This window comes from Triplophysa dalaica, chromosome 6 (genome assembly GCF_015846415.1).
Source record: "Triplophysa dalaica isolate WHDGS20190420 chromosome 6, ASM1584641v1, whole genome shotgun sequence".
NCBI classification, from domain to species: Eukaryota; Metazoa; Chordata; class Actinopteri; order Cypriniformes; family Nemacheilidae; genus Triplophysa; species Triplophysa dalaica.
In genome coordinates this window covers 18,594,900-18,619,445 of record NC_079547.1, presented here as the reverse complement: position 1 = coordinate 18,619,445, position 24,546 = coordinate 18,594,900, and the positions used below count along the sequence as shown (strand labels likewise).

The 24,546-nt window shown below is 36.2% G+C and overlaps 1 protein-coding gene across 2 annotated transcripts; it reads right to left on the bottom strand.

The window, feature by feature from the left end:
• Positions 1 to 86: 86 nt before the first annotated feature.
• usp13 (ubiquitin specific peptidase 13) lies at positions 87 to 24,170 on the bottom strand. Of its 2 annotated transcripts, none has more exons than XM_056751508.1 (21): positions 23,928 to 24,170; positions 22,477 to 22,602; positions 19,756 to 19,816; positions 16,898 to 17,019; positions 15,963 to 16,105; positions 14,839 to 15,023; positions 14,637 to 14,731; positions 14,321 to 14,511; positions 14,102 to 14,173; positions 13,780 to 13,873; positions 13,016 to 13,138; positions 10,046 to 10,199; positions 9,718 to 9,892; positions 9,180 to 9,268; positions 8,602 to 8,724; positions 7,273 to 7,299; positions 7,039 to 7,182; positions 4,872 to 5,038; positions 3,006 to 3,198; positions 2,825 to 2,909; positions 87 to 1,839 (listed from the first exon to the last, which is right to left on the bottom strand). In XM_056751508.1, the coding sequence occupies exons 1-21, from the start codon at positions 24,036 to 24,038 to the stop codon at positions 1,743 to 1,745; spliced, it is 2,577 nt and encodes an 858-aa protein (XP_056607486.1). In that variant the 5' UTR covers positions 24,039 to 24,170; the 3' UTR covers positions 87 to 1,742. The 2 variants fall into 2 exon arrangements, with proteins under 2 accessions (XP_056607486.1, XP_056607485.1); XM_056751507.1 differs by having other exon boundaries at positions 13,016 to 13,141; positions 23,928 to 24,169.
• Between the last annotated feature and the right edge of the window lie 376 nt (positions 24,171 to 24,546).

Sequence of the window (24,546 nt, the reverse complement as noted above, 5' to 3'; positions counted from 1 at the left end):
TGTGTATTTATCTGTTATTTAGATCTTTTTTGAGACGCTCTAAAGCGAATATTCCACGGTTGAATTCAAATACGAAAACAGCACCGTTAAACAACTGTGAACTTTATTGAACAATCCAAACATTCTGAGTCACAAGTATGTTTGAACAGATTTTGGAACCAGTTCACCTACATATGCTATGGTTGTGAACAATACGCGCATCAGAAAATCTATTAAAAAACAACTTACATCAAACAAAGTGGGCAAGTTTGTAAGATAGCTGCAGAATTGGCACACTTTTGCAAAAGATCAACGATAAAAACGTACCGCATGACCTTCAGTTCCATGAAAAATAGAACCCGCTAAAGATCAGTAATATTGCAAAATGTCAACTGACTAACCTCCGAGTTTTAGTGCACGTAGTGATAATATCAAGCCATGTTTGAGAAAGGTGGGGTAAAAGGATCCACTTTCACACCCGACAAAGCGGAATAGAGAATAGAGAAAAGAGCAAGTGAGAAAGAGAGAGAGAGGACCCGATATGCAGCCTCGGATGGGCAAGCAAATAAAGAAAACGAATGATACAGACAAAGAATGTAAAGAATCATGACAGGGTACAGTCCACATGACAACAGTTTGTGCAATGTTCAGATGAAACGCATTGAGATGAGCCTGAGCGAGAAAATGTAACAAAACATGAATGAAATATAAAACTTTAAAGGATACGTGCCACGTCCAGGGTTTATGAAACTGTCACTCAATAAATCGTTGAGAATGATGGATGCTTGGCCAAGTTTGTCAGATATAAAGCTTGACAGCAGGTTGGTAACACAGTACCAGAATAATACATACATTTGAGATCTATCTGTAAATCTATTTGTTATAAAATATTGCTTAAGTACAAAAAAGAAATGGTTTTACATTCTTTTAAACTGAGACTCAATTGAAATTGATCCCAGTCTTTAAACTGCTGAGGGTAAAAGTAAAGCACTTGAATGTTGCATGAATATGTGATTTTGGTGCATTATTATTATCACCGATTGACTGGAAGCTAGACCAAAAGAAAAACAATAACCCTATGAACCAAAGAGATTTAAAAAATGCTTCTGGGGACAATAAGCCAGCTCGATGTTGGTGCATATATGGATGAATTCCTAATGCTAGAATACACTGTATATCTAGCAAATATCGAATTGCAACACATGAACACCCGACATGGATTAAAGGACCACAAAGGAAAATCTCCATCTTCATTGTGTACGGCCATGAATCAAAAGTATAGTCAGAGGTTTTTGAAATCTATTCCTATAATTTTTGAATACATCTTTAACAACTGGGTTCCTCAAATGGCGCTGAATCGTGTACATTCGTCTAAAACGGCAGTAATAATTTCTTAATGCAGGCACACGTTGTATTTTCCAAAGCATGGCTTGAAAATACTGGCACAGGAGCTCAACATATTAAAAGAGAAATATAAGAAATTACTTGTAAATATATTAGGAAATTCATAATTTCCGTACCTAAAATTGCACACACCCCACTGTATCAATACAGCAGACACAACATAAACAAACGAATAACCTACAGACAACAAAACACATTCGGTTCCTTGCTTGATCGTTTCCGTGTGATGAGCGCCTGTGCAGGTCCTGGCAGGGACTGGAAGGTTCTCTCTCATTTTTACAGATGTTTCCAGCAGTGTAAGTGGTACTCCACATCTCTCTTGCCTTATGGCTGTGCATAAAGGCTATGATGGTCCAGATCTAGCAGCTTGACAGGCGCCGGTAAAAGTATATGTAGCCCAAGTCTTTAGGAGGCCTCTCGGACAAACACACTTTGTGGTCATTGTAAATCAGCCATCTAGGGATGATAAAAGACCCCAAAAATGATGAAAGAAGTAAAAAATTCTAGGGTTGACTCCAATATAATTCCATTGACTGATAACTGTGAGTTGCGCATTTATGCACAGAAAAAATGCACTTCTCACTACATTTCATAAATACATTTTTAGATGTTTTTTTCTTACCTTTAATACAGTACTTGTGTGTATTAAAAACCTTGTACTTTTTTGTGTTTTAGGTTTTGTTTAAATGTTTAAAACACTTAAGTAAAGAAAATAAATAGATTTTAATATACGTAAAGGAAAAGTTCACCCAAAATGTCTTTATTTAGTCACACACAGTCCAAATCTGTATAAATGTCTTTGTTCTGATAAACACAGAGAAAGATATTTGGAAGAATGCTTGTAACCAAACAGTTCTTGGCCATCATTGACTACCAGACATTATTTTTATACATTTGATGAACACAACAGAACGGATCATGGGCACTTTTCACTACCATTGTAATTTTTCCAACTATAGTAGTCAATGGTTTGGTTTTTGGTTACAAGCATTTTTCCCAATATTTGTCCGTGTTCATCAGAACAAAGACGTTTATACAGATTTGGAACAACTCGAGAGTGAGTAAATAAAGATTTTTGGCTGACTGTACCTTCAAGTATTGAAAGGTAAAAAACTTTTTTTTAATAAAATGTAGTGGAGTAAGATTCCTCCAAAGTAATGTGTGGCATCCTTAAAACCAGTTGAAACACAATACATATTCTAACTGTAAATCTTTTTAAGAATGTATAAGGAGTTGATGTACAAATTTACTGATAAATCTACAATTTCGCTTGGAGATACACACTGGTGTTACGCATAAACATAGAATTTATAAATGGGGCCTGTTGTTCTTTGGATCCTCTCATCAATCAGTCCATGACTTTAGGGGTTTGCATCCAAACACATTAGCAAAACATACATATATAACATAATAAATGAGTAATATATCAAGATCAGCATACCTTCCCTCTTTTTTGATATGACAAACATAATGGCCGGACATTGTTGATGTTCCCATATGACTGATGAAGGCAAACAGTTCGTAACCTTTAATATGATAAAAAAACACAAAAAACAGATCTTGTTACTTTTAATATTATGTGTTCACCCTTGTTTTTCAATGCAGTATGTTTTTCAACTCACGCCCGGGGCCGTCTCTGACACGGGGACTGGACACCTCCTCATCTGGGCTCAGTAAGGAGTCGCTGTTGGCGTTGGCATTCGAGAAGCTGTTATCGTTTGGTTCTGTGTCTGGTGTGTCTGACATAGCCTCGCTTTCATCCCCACAGTCCGGGTGGGTGAATATCCAATCAAGAGCTCGTTCCAAATTGTTATTCTGTGGTCAGAGAAGAAGCAGACATCTGATTGGCTGAAAAAATATGACATCATAAAAACCTTCCAATATCTGGAGGCAAAACACATTGGCATCGGAGTAAATGAGTTCTTAATACGCAGATCAAATTTCGTATGCTGCAACTGCATAAAGCTGCAATCTTTAACTATTTGGGGTTAAAACGAACAAAAATCTGTTGAGGATGTACATAATCAAATTTGTTCAAAAAAATTTCAAACTTATTTCACCCTGATAGGCCGTGATAAGCTGAAAAAAAGGGATTTATAATTTGAGCTGTCAGGTACAATTTAGTAGGAAATTTCAGCATGTAAAAAAATAGTGATTTTATGCAACAGCGATGACGATACAAAGGCAAAAGCTACAGATTACAGCTTTAATACAAAAAACACCAAGTTTTAAATTCACAAGAAAACACTTAATAGCAATATATTTTGTCCTCAGGAGAAAGCTATTTTATATAGTTTTAATATTTTAATGAAGTTATATTATAATGACTTATACTGTGGTCACAATATTCATTTGGGCACGTATCTGAAATAGCGCCATGATTCACAGAAAGCAAATCTGACACTCTTGTTTTTCCTAGCCAAACGTGAGACCCGTAGGGGGAAGATGTCCACTTGTTACTGAGCTATTATTGGCTGCTTTAGAGCCTACACATATGTGCTACCATAACACACATGAAAAACAACAACAACAACAACAACACGAGATCTACAACACAGTAAGACAATATGAAATATTATAAATATTGGTCCTCATTTGGAAACACATCTTATTAGTTATAATAATATTTCATAAGTGTAAGTCTGTAAATAGATGATATCTAATATCATATATAATCATATGCGTATATTTCAAGTTATCATTTTGGAATAACAAATTTATATAGAACCACAAAAGAATAGGAATTCAATTTTGTTAGCCAAGTGATTAAAGACAATTTTAGAAACAGTCATCTCTGAAAAACACTGGCCATTATAAATCAATTTTCCTTCAACTGTAAACATCTATGAACTTTCAAAACTACATTAAGAGAACATGTAGGTCAGACAAGCTCAACAGCATAAATGGCTTCTGTAATCCATGCTTGTCCAGAGAGAGTCCAGAGCCAGAACTAATGCTGACTCGTTGGGAGTTGTTTTGCATGGTCGTGTGGGACTACATTAATAACTCTGTGCCAAAATAACTGACCTGTTTAAGAGTTAAATGTAGTTGAATACACACAATATATGTACTCATTATTTACACACCTTTTTGTCTTTTTCCAGAAACCTGTGTGGTGTTATTTTATTTATGGCACAGAAAATAAATATGATACAATATTGTAAAAAGCTTTATTATGGTTAAGATTAGCATATTATCAATAATAGTGAATGGAAATGTGTCCATTCATCACATGACTCCAGAAGACTTTAAAACAATGCATATACAACATTTTTGGAATGCTGTTATGGCGCTTTAAATATAAAATGTGTACTTTTATGTTCTATGGAACAAATTAGTTTAAAGAATCGCAGGGATGAGTACATTGCTTATATTTACCCACAAATCAAATCCTCCTCAAACTGCAGTACTTTGTATAATAATAATATTATATTATCGTGACAGAGCAGGTGACACAGATGGGAAATGATTCCAGACAGATCACTCACTGTGGCTTTGAGAGCTTTGATGGTGTGATGCCTGGGGAAGCCCATGGAGGTGAGGATGGCAATGCTCTCTTCTGGAGGCTGGTTGTCTAGTGTGCTGACGGCAGGAAGGCTGGGGCTCGGCAGGTCTGCTTCCATGTATGTGGGTATTGCCAAAGGCTCAGCAAAATCTACAAGAGTCATGAGAGACATGTTTTTCGTCACACTTACAACCTGTTATTACAGGAGCCGTCAATCAATTTTAATCAAATTCACACATGTTAGTTACATCAATATTTGTTTGGAAAAAACACCAAATGAAGACAATTCAAAGACATTATGATGTTATTATGGCAGATAAATGTACTGTATAGACATAACAAAACATTGCTCAATATAATATATGCTTTCTCTTCATTTCATTGATCAACAGCCTATAGACAGGTGTAGATGTATTGTTTATATATGGTGTTATAGTACACATGAGGATTAGCCTCTATTAACTATATTATACAAAGATGAATAATAGTTCATCTTCATCTTGACATCCTCTCTATTCTTCTTTACTTTGTTTCACTTTCTGGGTGTTCTTTGGATTCAAGAATGGAACACATTCGGTGTGAATCAAAGAGGTCTGTGGATGCAAACAGTAGCAGGTGTTATGTGCTATCAGTTTTCAATAAAGACGGTTCTCAATAAGCGCAAACAGAGCGTAATATATTTGGTAATTCAACAACTACTCAGATACTACAAACATTCCTTTTATAGAATGTAATTAATTTCCTTCATTATAATTCATTTTCACTCCATCCAGGGTGTATCCTGCCTTGATGCCCGATGACTCCTGAGATAGGCACAGGCTCCCCGTGACCCGAGGTAGTTCGGATAAGCGGTAGAAAATGGATGGATGGATGGATAATTCATTTTTCATAATTTCATTTGTCGTGAAATGACGAGTTTTGAAAAAAAAATCATTAATTAACTAATATAATTGAACACGTTTAAGATTTGAACAACAGAAAACAGGCAATATGTTCTGTTGGAGAGCAAATATGGATTATATGGACTCAAACCTGTATGACTTTCTTTCTTCTGCAAAAAACAAAAGAAGATATTTTAAAGAATGTTGGTAGCCGAACCACGGCGGTACCCATTCACTTCTATTGTATGGGCAAACAAATATGAAACAAACTAATTACCTAGAATACCATGATGGACAAATTCAAATGATCACCAACCATGTGATCTGTTTCTTCACACTGTCTGTTTACATCATCTAACGAACCAGTAAATTCTGATCCATTTAACAACAAAAATACAATAAAGCCTAAAATATCAGAATACTTTTTGACATAAACAATACAGGTTGAGATTCTATAGGTGTCTTTTAATATCACCTCCGAAGTTTAGGACAATTAATAAATACATCAGTGTACACTATATGAATAACCACTGTCATATTGAAACAGGTCCAGCTGTTTTTGTGGAACAGATGTAAGCTACACAAGTCTAGGAGATGCAAAGCTAATGGGGTTCAGACCACTAGGGACTCTGCTTGTGTGTGTGTGTGTGTGTGTGTGTGTGTGTGTGCGCGTGTATGATCTCAGGTGGCTGCTTAACTAGGGCAGGAAAGAGATGAGTACAGAAATCCCGGCTCACAGGTGATGCTAACATCTGAGAATTGTGTTTAGTAAGAAGCACGTTGACAAAGATGTCATATTGAAGTCTTTAAAACACAACCTGTGTAAGTGTAAACAAGTGTAAATCTTGTAGATAATGAAACAACACGATGACAGTCCAGTATTATAAAGCAACCTAGATAAATTGCTAGATTAATGATTTTGCTTAAAGTACGTCAGTGGAAATACGCAACGGTTTACGTCACAGATGTTCATTTTAGACCACAGCTAGCAGGCATATTCCAAACATGAAATATTCCCCCGTGGCATCAACCCAAATAATGAGCTTCACAAAGCGCACCAGACCTCGTCTGCTTATTAATCTTCAAGGCGACATGGATGGCGGTTCAAATATACGGGTCCTTAGGATAACAGCATGTATATTGTTGTATTTTGTGTATTGTTGTAACTTTTTCATATTTCAAATGATATTAATTTTATACAGAACACCTACGGCAAAGATAAGCTGTTCTTCAAATGTCGGGTGGTTATCTCAAGATATATGGTCCTACCTGGCTCTTCCATGTGTGCTATAATCCAGTTAAAGGCCATCTCTGCTCCCATATTCCCAGTGTAGTACACCGCCTTCCGACACGCTTCCAGGGGGAAACCCATCTCTGCCAACTGCATCACAGATGATTCATCTATCTCTGTAGCTGGGGAACATGGAAGCAGGCCCATGTCAAATAAATACAGCTGGAATACGTGAATACACATTTTTTCTGTCTTGATGTATTGACACTTACGTTCCAAAGAATTGTTTGTTAAACTGCCTGAATGGAAAAAAAAGATTTCAGTTATTACAAAGAAAGACAATGGACAGTTTGACAACCAGCAAGAGACCAAATACTTTTGAATCAACTTTCTTTTAGATCTTATCAATAAAATGTATATTTGCTATAAAAGTGCTTGTGCAACAATTCATTAAAACAGCCATTTGATTTGATGCAATATAAAATATTATATATATAAATCAAATGAAATTTCCCATCGACTGTAAAGTCTCATTAACACACTATATAGTTGTTTACCTCCATCACATCCATGAAGGCATACTTTAGAAAACGATCCTGATGCTATATTCATTGTGATTTAAAAAAAAATCTGTATGTGTCATTAGATGCACACAGAAGTGATGGACAGCACTTGTATAAAGTGTTGGCAATGAAAGAACTCGAATAAGAGTCGATGGCAATTAAAGAAAAACATTCCTTACTGATAAATACTGACCCAGCAGCAGATTGTGACATTTATTAGAGGGATTTGTGCTTGGGTTGTCCCTTTGAATAATAAAGCTTGTTAAACTTAACGTTAAAGGGAAGACGCAGATACATTTATATTCATTAAGATAATACATTTAATTTAAATTAATAAGACTGGAGTAGAAAAGTGTCAAACAAAATTGATGCTAACCATATCTTTATAGGAGCATTTCTTAATTTTCAATGAATTGATAATATTTCATAAATATATAGGCATTGACATTTGTTATCACATGTGTTTCGACTTTATTTTTATTTTATCTATTTTGAAGACAAATAAATATTCACAAAAAAATGTCAGAAGGGTGTCATTGAATAATTTCGCCTTGGGCCCCCACTTAATGTAGGTTCGCCTCTGGTTATATTTATGCATGATATAAATTATTTTTAAATATAAATGTATATGTTTGTTACTTATATAAGTGTGGCTCAGATTCCCAAATACTTTTTGGAGCCACATTATATCCTATTTACATATTTTTGCAATATTGTCCTAAAAACATATTACTTTGGCATGTACCAAATGTGTGAAAGAAACAATGGATCTGCACCTAACAAATTGCATTTATATATTTTACAGAGGACAAAAGTAACAAAGTGCAAAAAGGTGCAAACCGTTTAGGGATCAACCTATCATCTGTATCTTCCGTGGTTTAATAAATTTGCCCGGACTCTTTTTCAATTTTGAGGTTACAATCTGACTATTCCAATATCCAATAACACAAAAGTACTATTCGTAAAAATTTAAACTTAAGAAAACTACAGATTTTCAAAAAAAGACACATACAAGACATTCATGCATGATATTCTCACCTCTGGTATCTTCAGGAATGACAATGGGAGGTGTGAGCTCAGGCAGTTCCTCTTCACCCGGCTGTAGCCCTGTCGCCCGCAGACGATTCAAGTCAAGGAAATCCGGTACATCTACAGAAATATCTGCATAGACCGCACATAAAAAGATGTGATGGATTCAAAAGATGCCTTACAAAAATCTGAACACATGTTTATTTATTTCCAAGACTACACTTACACTTCAGCCAAAATAACTTTGCTAAAACCCTGCACTGATACCAGAATTTTCTCAGCTAGTGACCAACAAATCAGTGTTACAGTACCCTCTGCTGGTCAAAAGATCTGCTGAACAAACTCACACCTTGCAAAGCTATTCTCTTCTGAAGTGACCAGTCATCATGCATTGCTCAACACGCATAACATGTGCCGATCTGAATTGCACAAGAGAACTTGTGAAAGGCTAACGCAGATGATAAACAAGAAACATCATCAATCACTAAACATGTTTTGACAGATGCTGGGATAAAAATATTGCATGCTATGGTCAGCAATTAGTGAATGTAACCACAAAAATGTGACGACAACCAAAATTCACAAACCTAACTTTTTGGGCACCCAGTCTACACCAAATGTGAACTTCTTCATTTGTACCACCATGTACTCAGGGAAAGATGCAAAACGAGACGTCCTGAGGATTGAGAAAGATACAATATTTCAGTGGGAAACACACCTCAACGTTATTTCTTAGGTATGGAAAATATGCACTTTAGATATCATCAAAGCTTAGTAACTGGTAAATACCATATCAAATAAAAAGGATAGTTCACCTTCAAAATGAAAGTCATTATATTACACGCCCTCTTGTCATTTTAAACCTGTATGAATGGCTTTCTTCTGCAGAACACAAAAGAAGATATTTTGAAAAATGTTAGTTACAGAAAACCATTGACTTGCATTGGTCTAATCTCCATACAATAGAAGTCAATGGGGACCAAGGGTTTTTGGTTACCAACATTTTTCAATATATCTTCTTTGTTTTGCATAAGAAAGAAAATCACACAGGTTTAAAATGACAACAGGGTGAGTAAATGATGACAGAATATCCTTCATAAGGTCTTGGACCAGAACCCTGCTTACTTCACTCCGGCTGACTTGGCTTGTAGTGCTGAGCTCCAGAAGTCTGGAACATTTTCAGGCTCTGTGAAGGCTTGCAGACAAGCAGTGAAAGGGATCCGGGCCCTCACGGGCTCTGGAAGGGGCCGCATGTTCTCCTCTGCTTCCTTCCGCTTACTCTCATATGCTATTAGCTCCTCTGTAAAAGTGACATCACCATTATGTCTATCACCCTGGATTCCATAAAACACCTCAAACTCTGTATAAAGTTATTCTGATGCAATATCTAATTTAAGGCCAAAGTATTAACAATGTAACAATTATTTGGAAACCGAACTGTAGAATGTATTACCTCTGTTGCTGGCGGCCTCAAAGGGTACAGGAAGTTGCATAAGGTAGTCGACTCTCTGCATGTACCGCACCTTCTGTGTCTGACAGCACTGCACACGATCCTCCACTATGAAACGAAAAACGTCGCTGGGGTTCTCGGTGCCATTGCTGTTCCTCTGGACATGACAATATATACATTCAATAATCTATGTCAAGTTACATTTTCTACAGACATATCGTTGTTGTGCTTTAGGGTTGTGGGTTTGTCACTGGCCCAGGGTTATTCAGCCTTTCTCTTTTATAATTGAGAACGGTGTTGCCTGAAATTGCCTTAAAGGGATAGTGTGTCTTTAATGAACAAACTTATTTGTGCTAAATTCTCAAAAACTTCAATATTGATTTCATGTAGACACATGACATTCTGCCATACAATGAAAGTGAACTGTCAAAATAACAAAACAGAATGACTCATGTAGAATGAAAGTATTGTAAAGTCGCTTAAAACAAGTAATGGCTTGAATACACTTTTAAAATCTGAACAACGTTTTTAAAACTAGACATCATACAATTGCAGTTCAAGATAGAAACACACTAACTTATCAAATCTGCAGACTGGCACAGACTTGAGTCCACACTCAAAATCTGGGCAAAATCTGATCAAAAGTCTTGTAGTGAATTTTAGCCATAAACCAATGACCTAATGATAAAATCACAATAACACTTGTTCAACAACTCCAATTTTCTACAGAGCTCTCTTTAAATTCAGGCCGTTCGAGAGGCAGTAAAGAGTAAGTCCATAATTTAGATCAACAAGGTCATCCTGAAGCAGTTCCACTATTTTGAGGCCATACAGAAATATACCAGAGAGCCCTAAACAGAAAACAAACTTGCTGAGGAGGTAGAAATGCACTGTAAGGTCCCATCACTGTTCACAGCGCTTGTGCTATTTTACACAAGGCACAGCTGAAGGCAGAATCAAATAAAGCGGCCCACATTTATGAGCATGAAGCATTTAGAGGGAATATGGCCTGCATGTACTTAAAATATAATAGCACATTTTTATGTAGTGTGCAATCATGCAAAGCAAATGTTCCCCAATTTTAGATTTTGATCCGTTTTGCCTCTTAAAGCCCTTAATATTATATAAACAAAGTCTTAATATATTGACAGTTGTGCATGTTTTTATCTGTGCATTTTATGTTATTTCATAAAAATAAATTCGTCATCAAATTCAAATAACCTGTTCTGCGCCAGCTAAAACGACTTTCCTATTAGGCTCACGTCATTGAGCAGTCATTTTCAATATCATTTTTAATATGATCACATTTCATGATGTCACATTGAAACCACTTTTCACAATCAAATTAATACCCGACGACTAAAACTGAGACCCACACTAGAATCTTTTTATGTGAAATATTCCAACAGGAATACGTCACATTTTCAAAGTTAAATGGGTTGCGAATGCCATTTCATGTTGGTTTTAACATAGTACAGCATGGCACCTTTGTTTGTTTTCGAGCCATTTCAAAGTGTCAGGGAAGGCAACGGCTTTCATTCTGGACACATCCCAAGCAGGGGAAGGTAACAGGAAGCATTATCTGCCCTCTGTAACTGATAGGGGTATCTAAATTTAACTCAGTTGAGAAAGTCACTTCAGACCACAAGTGTGTCTGCCAGCAGAGGAGTAGAGAGTGCAGTCGAAAGTGTCTAACGAAACAAGAGCTCGCTGTCCAGACTCAAAGTCTACAAACATGTCTGGGAGATTTCAGCCAAACCCTAGAAACCCGTGTTTAAAGGCAGATCATTAAGATCTCTCAAATTATGTAAATTATGCAAATTATCACCATGTTGTCTTAACCCTGAATGACTTGTTAAGTGGAACACAACATGTGAATATTTGATATTATTATTCATTCATATCATTATAACTATATATTCTCGAATTGGACGGAACCAATTTTTGAGTTGAACTCTGTGACTAACAATAGTTAACATCCCACTAGAGCTGAAGATTGGCCTTTTTCACAAGACTGTGATGAGGTGTTCAACGGTCATCAGCATCGTAAATCCTCCAAAGTTGTAGATAATTTCATTTTTTTATGTATGTACGTTTATTACACTATACTTTGTATTATATTACCTTTGCAAAAAATTACAAAAATCAGTTAACGCTAATGCAAGGGTGTTTCCTCAAGCGTCAATGGATGTCACAATAAATTTGACAACATTCCGTCTTTTGACTGCCGTTATCAGACTCTCTCTATTTTTTTTATTTTGTTGAATGTTTTACTTTGGCTATTTGAGCAAATGGGAATGCAAAAAAATATATTTGTGGTGCCTCCCATCAATGGCTATAAAAGTTTATAGAAACCTGGAAACGTGAAAAAGGTCCATTATTACTTTATTGTCTTTATCAATGAAATTTTTTCTCATACAATTAACAACCGAGTGCAATAAAACAAAAAGTAAATAAAAGTGGTGTATATTAAGACTGAAGTTTGTGTGAGTGAATTTAACTCAATTCTATTTGTAACTAAATCAGTGCATGTTTACTTTCATTCCTTAACATCAAAAAAGTGTCAGAATAAAGGCTATTGAACATTGAGTCTGAAATTTGTGCCCGAAGTTTCCACACGTTAAAAATGAATACGACCTCATGCTGTGTCAATCACATTTACACACTGCATCAGATATTTTCGTCTGTCATAAAAACATTCGGACCGAGTTCTATTTTCTGCATTTTCCGCATACGTCAAGTCTTTTGAGTGGACTTTTTAACAATTCAGAGACAATGTACAAACCAGAGCCAAATACGAAAAAACACATTCGAAAATTTCGAACTGCATGTGGAAAGACCTTTAGTATGATTTTGTTTTTTAGATACAACAAAGTCACACAATTTTTGGAAAGTGAGTAAATAAGAACATTTGTAATTTGTAGGTAATCGACTGAAGCTTTACAAATTTACAAGGAAAAAACATATACATACCTCCACAAGATTTATTAAGTGCAGGAAGAATTCATGTGCATCTTGTTGTCGGTTGGAAGAGAATTCCGGGTGTCCCTTACTGACCAGGGCTTTGAACATCTTAGGTGAAATCCCCTTTTGCTGCTGCTGCAGAGAAAAAAACAAATGATACAATGATCTTCAGGGTCACCGAATAATCGAACACTGCAATAATAAGCCAACAAACTGTCGTCTACGAAATCTGGATTTCTGCATTCAAGAGCGTCTTTGTGCATTCAAGAGCGTCTTTGTGCATTCAAGAGCGTCTCTGCGCATTCAAGAGCGTCTCTGCGCATTCAAGAGCGTCTCTGCGCATTCAAGAGCGTCTCTGCGCATTCAAGAGCGTCTCTGCGCATTCAAGAGCGTCTCTGCGCATTCAAGAGCGTCTCTGCGCATTCAAGAGCGTCTCTGCGCATTCAAGAGCATCTCTGCGCATTCAAGAGCGTCTCTGCGCATTCAAGACCGTCTTTGCGCATTCAAGAGTGACTTTGCGCATTCAAGAGCGTCTCTGCGCATTCAAGAGCGTCTCTGCGCATTCAAGAGCGTCTTTGCGCATTCAAGAGCGTCTTTGCGCAACACATTTTGCTTGAGTAATATGTCAAGTATATTTCAAGTATACAACAGGACACTTAGGTCTTTCAACCAAAACAAACTAGCATCCAAAGGGATGCTGAACTGTTAGAATAAACTTAGTTATGTAAAGCTAACTGAGACAAATATCATGCAAGACAGACCAATTCAAATACCTTGTATTCTTCTTTCATCACCTGTTCAATGAGTTCTGATTTCAGTGGAGGTTTAGAGTACTGGCCTGAGAGAAGTCCATGGCCTAGTTTCGCACTTGAAAACAAAGAAAATCATCATTCCTAAAGAGATGCCTCTATAATAATACACAGTGCAATACTGTTGTATAAGTAGTCATGAAATTCACAGAGCTCAGAACTATTTATTTGTTGAGAATATATTAGAAAGAAAACCAAGACACATGAATTATAAATGATGTGTCATGTTTACAATCAAACATATAACAATATAAAGAATATTGATGTTCAATATAAAAACACTTACATCTGTGTGTTGAAGTCCTGAGTTGGATCAAGGGGTGAGTAATCAAATATTCTTTGTAGATTGCCAACATACCTGTGATATACACATAGAAAAAAGTATGGTTTAGCACAATAAACCTGCTAGTAAAGACCTTGGCCAGACAGGCTTCTTGTCTGACCCAATATCATTAGTACGAAGTATTAAGAGAGCTGCGCTTTAAGAAGAATTTATGGTACTCACGCTCTCTGGAATTCTGGAATACTGAACAGCACTTGCATAGTGGTGCTCAGGTAACAGCTGTTACCCAGGTTTTTCATGCCCGTATATCCTGAGCCATACACAGGCTTTAACTTTAGCCCCACCTCCTGAGCCACTTCCCAGTCACTTACACGTGGCTGTATGTGGTTGTCTGTGTGATGTCCATTTTCATTCTGCAAAGGACACACAGATATTTGAGAAGACAGAGAAAGATAAGGTCACGTGAAGTCTTTTGATGTTATGAACTGATACAAATAAAGCAAATCAGTAAAATGACCAGACAACTCCCAAAACTTACCCTTTGCATCTGCACCATATCTATTCCGAAGTGTAACAAATGTTCTGATATCTGAGGATCGAGAACTGCTTCTTCTTCATCGAAGGAATAAACATCTGCGAAAGAGAAGACGAAACCTCCATTAAACGTTTGCTCCATAAAAATGGTCGAGCTTGCAAAAATGTGACGTATGTGATACGCTTGTCATTGTCACGTCACGTACCTGCTCCATCTGGGGTGATTGTGTCCAGTTTAACTGCCAAGGGGAAGTTGCTTTCTTTGTAGTGGTCAAGGGCATGCCCGTTGCCTCCACTCCCATCAAAGAACCATTTCCCACAGAGGACAGAACCATCCGTCAGGTTTAGCCACAGGTTCTCTCTCATTTCACACTTGGCACACTTCCAGCCCCTAATGGGACATAAAGCATATTGAAGACATGAACAGGCAGAAGAGGAGACACTGAGGATCTATTACCTGCTCTAATCCACTGAGCATATGCTGGAAACTGTTTTCAAAAATTGATTCTTTAACTAAGTTTAAGCAAAGATCATTAAGTCGAGACCATTTTCTATATATCAATAGAAGGAATGACTGACTACGACTGACTGAGTATTGTCTAATATTTTGGTAATGTTCACAAAATTCACGAATAAAAGAAAAACACAAAATATTTTGGATCTTTTATCTCGAGTGACAACTAAAGGAGCATTTAGTTTATTTTGTGTTTTCTCTTTTTTGGACAATCAAAATATGAATGTAGAAAGGCAGGGAGAGAGAGTGTTTTTAACCATTGTGGCTCTTAAAGGAACAGTTCACCAAAAAGGAAAATTCTGAAATCATTAACTCATGTTGTTTCAAACCTTAATAAATAGCTTTGCTCCGTTAAACACAAAAGATATTCCAAAGAATGTGGAAAACTACACAGTTCTGGGGCACTATTGACTCCCATATTAGATTTTTCCTACTACTATTCAATAGTGGCCAAGAACTGTTTGATTTAACATTCCTCCACATACCTTTTAATAGAACAACAAAATGTATTCAGGTTAGAAACAACTTGAAGGTAAGTAAATGATGAAAGAATTGTAATTTTTGGGTGAACTATCCCTTTACGGCAAAATTATAAATGGTAACTGAATTATTTACAATATTAAAGTATTAACACAATATCAATAAATATCTTTTATATCACGGTTATTGTCAATACCAGTATATTATGACACCTCTAATTTAGCATTTTACCTAAAATAAAAAAATTTCCTTCATTTGATATCATTACATTGATATTTTATATAACACAAAACATCACCCATTTGCTCTTCTGACCAATATGTCCATATGACCAACCTTGGAGGAATCCGAACCCCATTCTCCTGCTGTCTGAGACTTCTGGCATGTCGGGATACTTGGATTTTCTCTTCCCAAGAATCAGATTCCTGTTTTTTATAAGGTGATTGAGCATTTAGGACTGCATCACAGGCTATTGTTACCTGCAAATTAAAGGGACATAGGGGTACATATGAATATTAAAAACATCATATGGCTACTTCATGGTTTAACATGATAAAGGAAAGTTGAAAACTGTATGATGAGCAGACAGGTTAGTGTAAGTAAATAAATAATAAACATAAGGGAAGAAACAGTATTCACACCATGCAACTGCAAACGTATCTGTATGCATCTTTGTGTAGTCTAGCCCACAAGCATTTGTACTTCATGTGTATTTGATATATTTGATCAATATATAAATAAGATCAATTCATTTGGAGAAATTGACCAACAGCATTGGTGCATATTTTTTACTTGGATATATTTTTGATAAAATAAGAGTTCACAAAAAAATGTAGCAGCAAAACAAGAGTGCACAACCTGTGCATGCTAGTGTCATTGTCTAAGATCTGTCCCATTTGTCCTAAAAATACAATGATCCATTAATATTTTGTTGGCCTGATGAGAGTAATGTACAGCAAAAAAACAAAATCATGCTTTGTGCACAAACTAACTGGTATTTGCACAAAAAAATAAAACTATTATATTGAGAATTTGGATCTAATTTGAATAAAGATTTAGTATGATACTATAACTAAGTACTGTTAAGATGTTCCAGCACACCACATCATCACCGCACACAATGGGAACTATATGCAATACAGTATAAGATCACTCACAATCAGACCAAAACCCAAATCAGTGATGTTCAACAGGCAAGCACTGCAACTCAAATGGCAGATCAGGCTTTTGGCATGCACATACAGAGCGCATGAGCACGCGGTCTCACTAACCAGTGCGGGTAACTCCTCAATATTTGGTAAAGTGATCTCAAAGTGGTCTGGAAATATGACAAGCTTGGCTTCGTCTTCATACTCATAAACATCTCCGTTAAAATCACGGTTAAGCTCTAAATCTTCAGGGAAGGAAGCAGAGAGTTATTTGTCAACCAGGGCTGGCTGGAGTAGCCTACTACACTATGAAGATGCTTCACAGCATCCCAACGGCTTAATAAACAAACAACTTATGAAATAAACTTTAAACACAGCTGTTGAGGATACAAATCAATGAACGGTCTGTTTAACGATTAGTCGTAATTAATTGCACCCAGAATAAAAGTTTGTGTTCACATCATTTATATCTGTCCACTGTGTGTATTAATTTTGTATTTTTAAAAACACACATGTACATTTAAGAAAAAAAGTTAATTTAAAAATGAAAAAATGACATTTTTTATTATATAGACATACAAATATTTCCTAAACATAAACATGTATGTGTACATGTATTTGTTTATAAATACAAAATAAATATGCACAGTGCACAGACATAAATTATTCTGGATGTGATTAATCATGAGTAATCGCGATTAATCGTTAAACAGGCCTTGCAAAGACAGCAACAAATTGCAACAAAAAGCTTTAGGTTTAAAAGTACATAAAGATACAAGGTGTGAATACTATTTTCAATTCTGCCACTATCACCATTTCTATGGTTCACTTAAATGGTCCTGCAGTGTCACAGACCAATATTTCACGTAGTCTCTCAATTAAACGTGTCCATCAGTAGAAAAAAAATGGAGATGTGTCACACGGCAGGACTTTGCTATGACTTAAAATATTCGCGCAAAATCTTTTTTGCGATTGCATACTATAGATATGCCAATGCAGGTTAACTAATGCCACTAAAATAGAAAGAAACGTAAAATAACCCAATGTGGTCACACAAAGCTAGTCTCAAGAAAATACACATAAATTTGCGTATTATTATTATCTATTTTAACTATTGACAAAGTATTTCTGATGTTCCTCATTTGTAGGTCACTTTGGATAAGTGTCTGCTAAATAACCATAGTCTATTAAACCAAGTTTGGAGTAAAAAGCACAAAAATAGAAGACACCATCTATGATTCATTTGAGGAATTGCTATTATTTAAATTTGATTTCACACGTAAGATTTGATAACTCAGTTATGAAATGACAAGCCAGTGGTGTAATGTTGATCAGAATTTTATTTTTGAGGGGGTCTGTAAATGAGGGGGCCATTATGTATACATATAGGTTTCTATGTAGATATTTATAAGTACTAATATGATACACCTGTATTATACAGCTCATTTCACCGTTTTAGCAAACATAAACATAGCCTAGCGGCTCTTAATCTGGTCCTCGGGTCCCCCCATATTTTGCGCCTCTCTCGTTTAACACGCTTGATTAAGATCACCAGCGCTCCATGAATAGACTGTGGTCCGATTGACATGATCCTTACACAATGTTCACTGCTCTCTACTCCCTGCACACAGGAAATCGGCTGAAGTTCGCATCTAAAGTTAAAGGGATAGTTCAGCCAAAAACTCCAATTAGCCTTTTATTTACTCACCCTCAGGCCATCTGAGATATAGGTGACATTTTTTCTTGAGTAGAACCATAAAGAAGATTTTTTGGTAAATCCGCAGCCCTCTCTGCTTCATATAATGGGAGTCTATGGGGTCCACCTGTCTAAGAGTTCCTAAAGGACATCATTCCAAAAAGCGGCTCCTGGCGACATGTTGACGTTTCATGAAGCGAATCGTTTGATATTTTCCAAAAAACTGAATTTCATTTTTAATAATATTAGCCGTAATGTGCAGCCTCTGCACACAATCGCAATCTTCTTCTTGTAGTATTTGGTGGCAGATGGCATACCAGCGTCTGGTACGTTTAGCGCCACCTGCAGAAAGGGAGTGTTGAGGCTGTAAAGTATGGCTTATATTATTAAAAATGACGTTCAAATTTATGAAAATATCGAGCGAGTCACTTCACGAAATGTCAACATGTCGCCAGGAGCCGCCTTTTGGAATGATGTGCTTTAGGAACTCTTAGAACGGCCGACCCCATATACTCATATATAACCATTATATGAAGCAGAGAGGGCTGTGGATTTACCAAACAATCTTCTTTATGGTTCTACTCAAGGAAAAATGTCACCTACATCTCGGATGGCCTGAGGGTGAGTAAATAAACGGCAAATCAGAGTTTTTGGCTGAACTATCCCTTTAACTCCAGAACAGGTATTTGCAGCGTCTTCATACACGGACACAACTTACTACGGACGTTTAAAGGGTTCAAACATACTCAGGCCCCCTCATGGATACGCTACTGTGTCACGCACAAAAAGAAAAGATAGGATCAACACATTTGTATGTGCTCCAAGCCAGTGACAAACATATTATTCTTAATAGAACAGTCAGAGTCATCTAAATGACAGATTAGGCAAAGCATCACGGTACTAAATGACTGGCCCTATAAAAGAGGAGGAGGCGTTAGTATTGATTGGATGCCTGAAGGGCCTGCTGGTTCCTCACTTCCTACGTCATCTCTCTAATGGCAGAAGTGTGTCAGCATGCGGGTTTGATAGGGCACAGCAGCTGACAGGCATAGCCGTCCAATGTAAACCAACCCTTCAGAGCAGAAGATTAGGCCAGGGCAAGCATTTGGCACATTAGATTTAGAACAGTTACTAACTGCGTATACAAATAAATTAGATAAATTTAGCCTCTGCCAGGAATGTTCCAAATTACTAAATTTAAAAATTCGAGATTATTTCAGATACCATCACATGACTGTTATTTTACGACACATGGTTTTTATTTATTCTTTCAGAACAGACTTACCTAAAAATACTTTTCCGTTCCTCCTCCTTGGTATGGCACCCCCTGCAGCACCTGTGGCTTTCTGTAATAAACAGCAAGAAACATCTTATAATAAAGCTTAGCGTAACATTGCATCCACAAAAGCTTCTGAAGCCCCTAATGTGACTAATTTATATATTACCGAATCATGTTACACACAAATCTAACTGATGTGATAATAATTAATAGAAAAGAATAATCATACCGTCCAAGCAACTTGAGTAAAATCATTTAACTGTGTTAAGGAGGCATTGGTAATGCTGTAAAACATCTTAAGTGATCCAAGTAAAATCACTTTTTATTTAGACCTCAACATTTATAATACTGCGTTAAAACATTTTAACAAAATGTATTCACTTGTAATGTTGTAATGTTACACTTATTGTCATATCATGTGAAGGGTGAAATACTCCAGGTTATTTACTTAATATCTATAGACAGCATTTGTCTTCCACATAAAACTATTTATAATGAAGAAAAAAACATTTTACAGCAAATACTGTAAATACCTGGGACGTGTCATTTCTTCCTAAAATTACAATAGTACAGAAAGTTCATAGAGGGTAGGCTAACATAACATAATGGCTAACATATTAGGCTAATTGAATTAATTGAAATAGTACTGAAATCTTCCACACCACAGGATTTAAAAGATAGCATTCATAAGTGCCTACAACACATCATCGGTCTGGAAACACAGGCAACGACTTCACTGTTTTTAGCTTTCAAAATCCCACAGACCTCCTTCAGTATTATGAAAATGTGCAATGCTTCTAAAATGTGTTATGGAGACCTTTAAAACACAATGTAGAGTGTGGCAAAAACCTAGAGTATGCAAAATTCAGAACTCTCCATAAATTATAAAAAATACCACAAAACAAAACATTGATAATGTAAGTGTACTAGATCCAGAACATACATAGAATCCTTCTTTTAGTGTAGCCCATATTTTTTACTCCTTACGCAAGCCTTCAATATTCTAAGATCCTTTCTCAATCCAACAGTCATACACCTGTGTTTTGAATTGAATTTTCCACCCTTACTAGAAAACTGTCAAGGCAGTGTGGGATGGTGAATTTTTTAACCAGAGAAAGATCAACAGACATCATGATAAAAGAAGAAAAAGCAAAAGGAAATGAACTCAACAGACTGCACTCACAGCCCCAGCAGCCGAAAAAGCATGCACAGTCCTTTGTGCTCACAATGAACCAAAAAGAGTGTCATATTTAACAAAAATATTAGGGAAGAAGATAGAAACAAGGACAGCAAATTTTATCTTGGTTTCTTAATAAGGTTTCAGGTTTTACAAGCCTTTACAAGAGTTTCAGCATTAAAACAGGTTTTGTCAGTTAGCAAGTTTGTTACAAACATAACCTCATAAAGTTAAAAAATCCAGTAAAATTTGTAGAAATTACTAGTACTTAATCAATGTTTCTTTGGGAGGAATACGTAACAATAAGTTTACTTTTCCAATTATACTTTTAAACTTGAAGTCCTATTCTTATTTTTTCATGAAATATTGCAGCGTTTATGTTAAATAGCTTATCCATGTGTGTCATTTTCTCTTTAAAATTCATGTACCCTCATAATCTTCAGTTAAAATCTGAAAATGCACTTCCTCCCTGAAATAACTATCCATCTCAAATGACGTAAATTAGATGGCTTGGGGCGGAGCATCTGTTAACTCCTCCCCTTCAACAAGTCAGTCTGCTGCCGTTTCCTTTTTTAAAATGCAAAAGCTGTTTACATACATCCAATCAATTCACAGTGAGAAAAGCAAGCCACGCCCACTAATTTTCTCCTTTGAAATTCCTTTTCACTCCTTAATGTTTCAGAATATGGAAGTAAAAAAGATTGCAACTTCTGGTTCACAGGGATTTTAATTCAGAATTATTGCTATTTTCCAATTCGCTTACTTATACTTTGAACTAAAAGTATGTAATGTTTTTTGTAATGGAAAACTATATACATTTTAGTGTGAAGTGAAACAATATGCACACACTGGGACATACTAACAGGAAGTGGCCGTTGTTTCATTGACAATATTTTGGCCAATAACTGTCACAGTAATTTAATATACTCTGCCTACTCGCGGTAAATTGTGGGTAATATCAGCCGTTAGAGTGTGTATCGTTCTTCACCACAAATTTCTACCGGAAGTAGTAGACCATCCAGGAATCTTTGGAATACTCTTTTCAACATATTACGATTTGGGACATACTAATTATACTTTCGAAAAATATTTAGGACAGATAGTATGCTGATTGGGACGCAACAACAGTTATATTCAACCATTTAAAAATGCATAAGCAAAAAAAACTCTTTGTATATTATCAAACAACTTTTTGAGGAACTACCCTGGCTGCTTTTTAAACAAGTATTGAAGGAGTCTTTACTATTCTAGTCTTATCAATGATGGGCTCTTATTGCTGCTGTTTTCATTCATTTAATCCAAATAATGCAAATTATATACATGTTTGTTTGTAATGAAAGAAATGAATGTAGGCATATTTCCATTTCTGTCCACAAAAATATTTTCTAACATGATGGCCTAAGCATATACCTTCAGATCAAAAGTTTTAAAGATCACAAGAAACAGTTTAGTGAAGTGTCACTTACTTTTTTAATGAGGCACATAATATATAATAGTTGTCTAATGTATATTTGCAAACCAACTAAAAACAAGACTTGTTGTCCTCTTACCTCTTTCACATGTCGTTTCAAGTGCATGTAGACGCTCTGTCCAGTTTTACGGTAATGTCTCTCCACGTGTTCTCTTCCAAAACCCAGGAACGAATTCATACACACATAGAGACCTCCTTCTGATTCCTTTATAAATGAAACCAAAATCATGTTATTAGACAAATACAGTATGATGATGTACTGTCATAGGCTAAATATCACAGCATAAACAGCTGTACATAAATAACTTGATATTTCATTATATTTAATCTCATGGCAGATTTACTGGACATACGTTTTTGAAATATGTTTCAAACATGCAGGATTTACAGATTAAATCAGACTGTTTGAAACTACTATAACATAGACAAAAGTTTGATGAGTAATGATAAAAAAACTGCTAAATAGGAACAAAATAAGTCCAAAATATAACTTTGACTGGACAATAACAACAGTCCCTAAAAGATTTAAATTAGAGAAGCCTACAAACAAGAACGTATTAAAATGGTATCATGAGGCTTGGAATAACTTTTCGATATTAACAAACCCTCTACAATGACACCACGACAGTTTTTTAGACCAGATTTACTTCATATGTTCATTAAAACATACAGGTTTCTCATAATTAAATATAATGTATTGTCAGGACCTTTGCTAGCAAAAGACACCAAACACCTTAGGTTTGATAACCTTAAGGTTAATCTAAATCAAAACAAAGTTATAGGGTTTGTGAGTGTGTGTAGGGACTGGGGAGTGGTGAGTTAAAGACCCACCAGACTGAAAAACCTGTCACTGTTCCTGGTGACACACGAGCTTGAACAGATAGTGTATAAAAATAACCTGTCTTTTAGTCTGACATGACGAACTCAAAACAGCTGAGTCACCTTTACAACTTTTACAGCTGTGAGTTAGATGTTCACAACATTAGTCCTCAATATTTGTGTTTTTTTAATGATATGATTATTGTCACGTGTACGTTTGACGACCCACGTTGATCTGGTTTACCTTTATAGTTCGTGGAGAATGACCGCTTACTGTTTATTACTGTAGATTTGGGATATCCCAGTTCCACGAGAAACGCATCATGTCTCTCCCTCCATATTATCTCAAAGGAGAAACACTATCACAACGCACGGATCTCAACAAGTCTTACTTGTGTATTTGGGAAGGTGTCGAATACAGAAAAATAATCATCGCTTTGACACGCCTTTGAACCTTACAATCCAGCTTTCATAATTCCTCTTAAATACCCTTATAGATGTGAATCAAGAAAAACGTTAATGCTAGAAAACAGACCTGGTCCCAATGCAAAGATGTAAACATCAGCGTGTTATTTAATTATTTATGAAGGCTGTCACGTAAGTTCAGCTGGAGAATGGTGGCCACTCGCGCTTGACGCAGCTCTTCACGTGTGCGCCCATCCACACAGTATTTTGTACCTTCTTGCATCAAGTATATGACATTATACTCACAGGAGAGTCGAAGGAAAACGCGCATTCGCTCTTGAAAACCCTGTCTCCAGTCCTCGGTACTCTAATCGTGGGCATGTACGGGACCAGTAGCTCTCCCAGATCTGTAGCCATCTTCACATTCCTGCTGCTCGCACCACTATGAGACTCACTGGAGCAGCAGCGTGTCAGGCAGAAGATGAGATGGAGCTGCTATTTATAAATCATACAGACCCGACATTCCACATGAACCGAGGGATGTGACGACGAAAACATTGGGGCATACATGAGAGGGCGTTTAAGGGAGGGAAACAATGGGTGTCCCTTATGAGAAACAGGCAGCTCGATACCCAAGTGCCGTATCGATGCAACATAAATTGATGTTTTTCTATAGTGACATTAGTATTAGGCCTATTACTTGTTGTAGAATTTAAGAGTTAAATAAATATAGTATTCGGTATCAGTCTGTTTTACAGTGTGAAATCACTTTGTAACTTATCATTCTGTCAAAAATCGATTAAAGAAAATAGAATGCTTTATTATACATATATTAATCAAAGTTTATACTACTTGGTTATGGAATAAATAAGCTGACGTTTATGTCATAGACAGTCATGTGTTAATATAATGGAATTTACGAAGA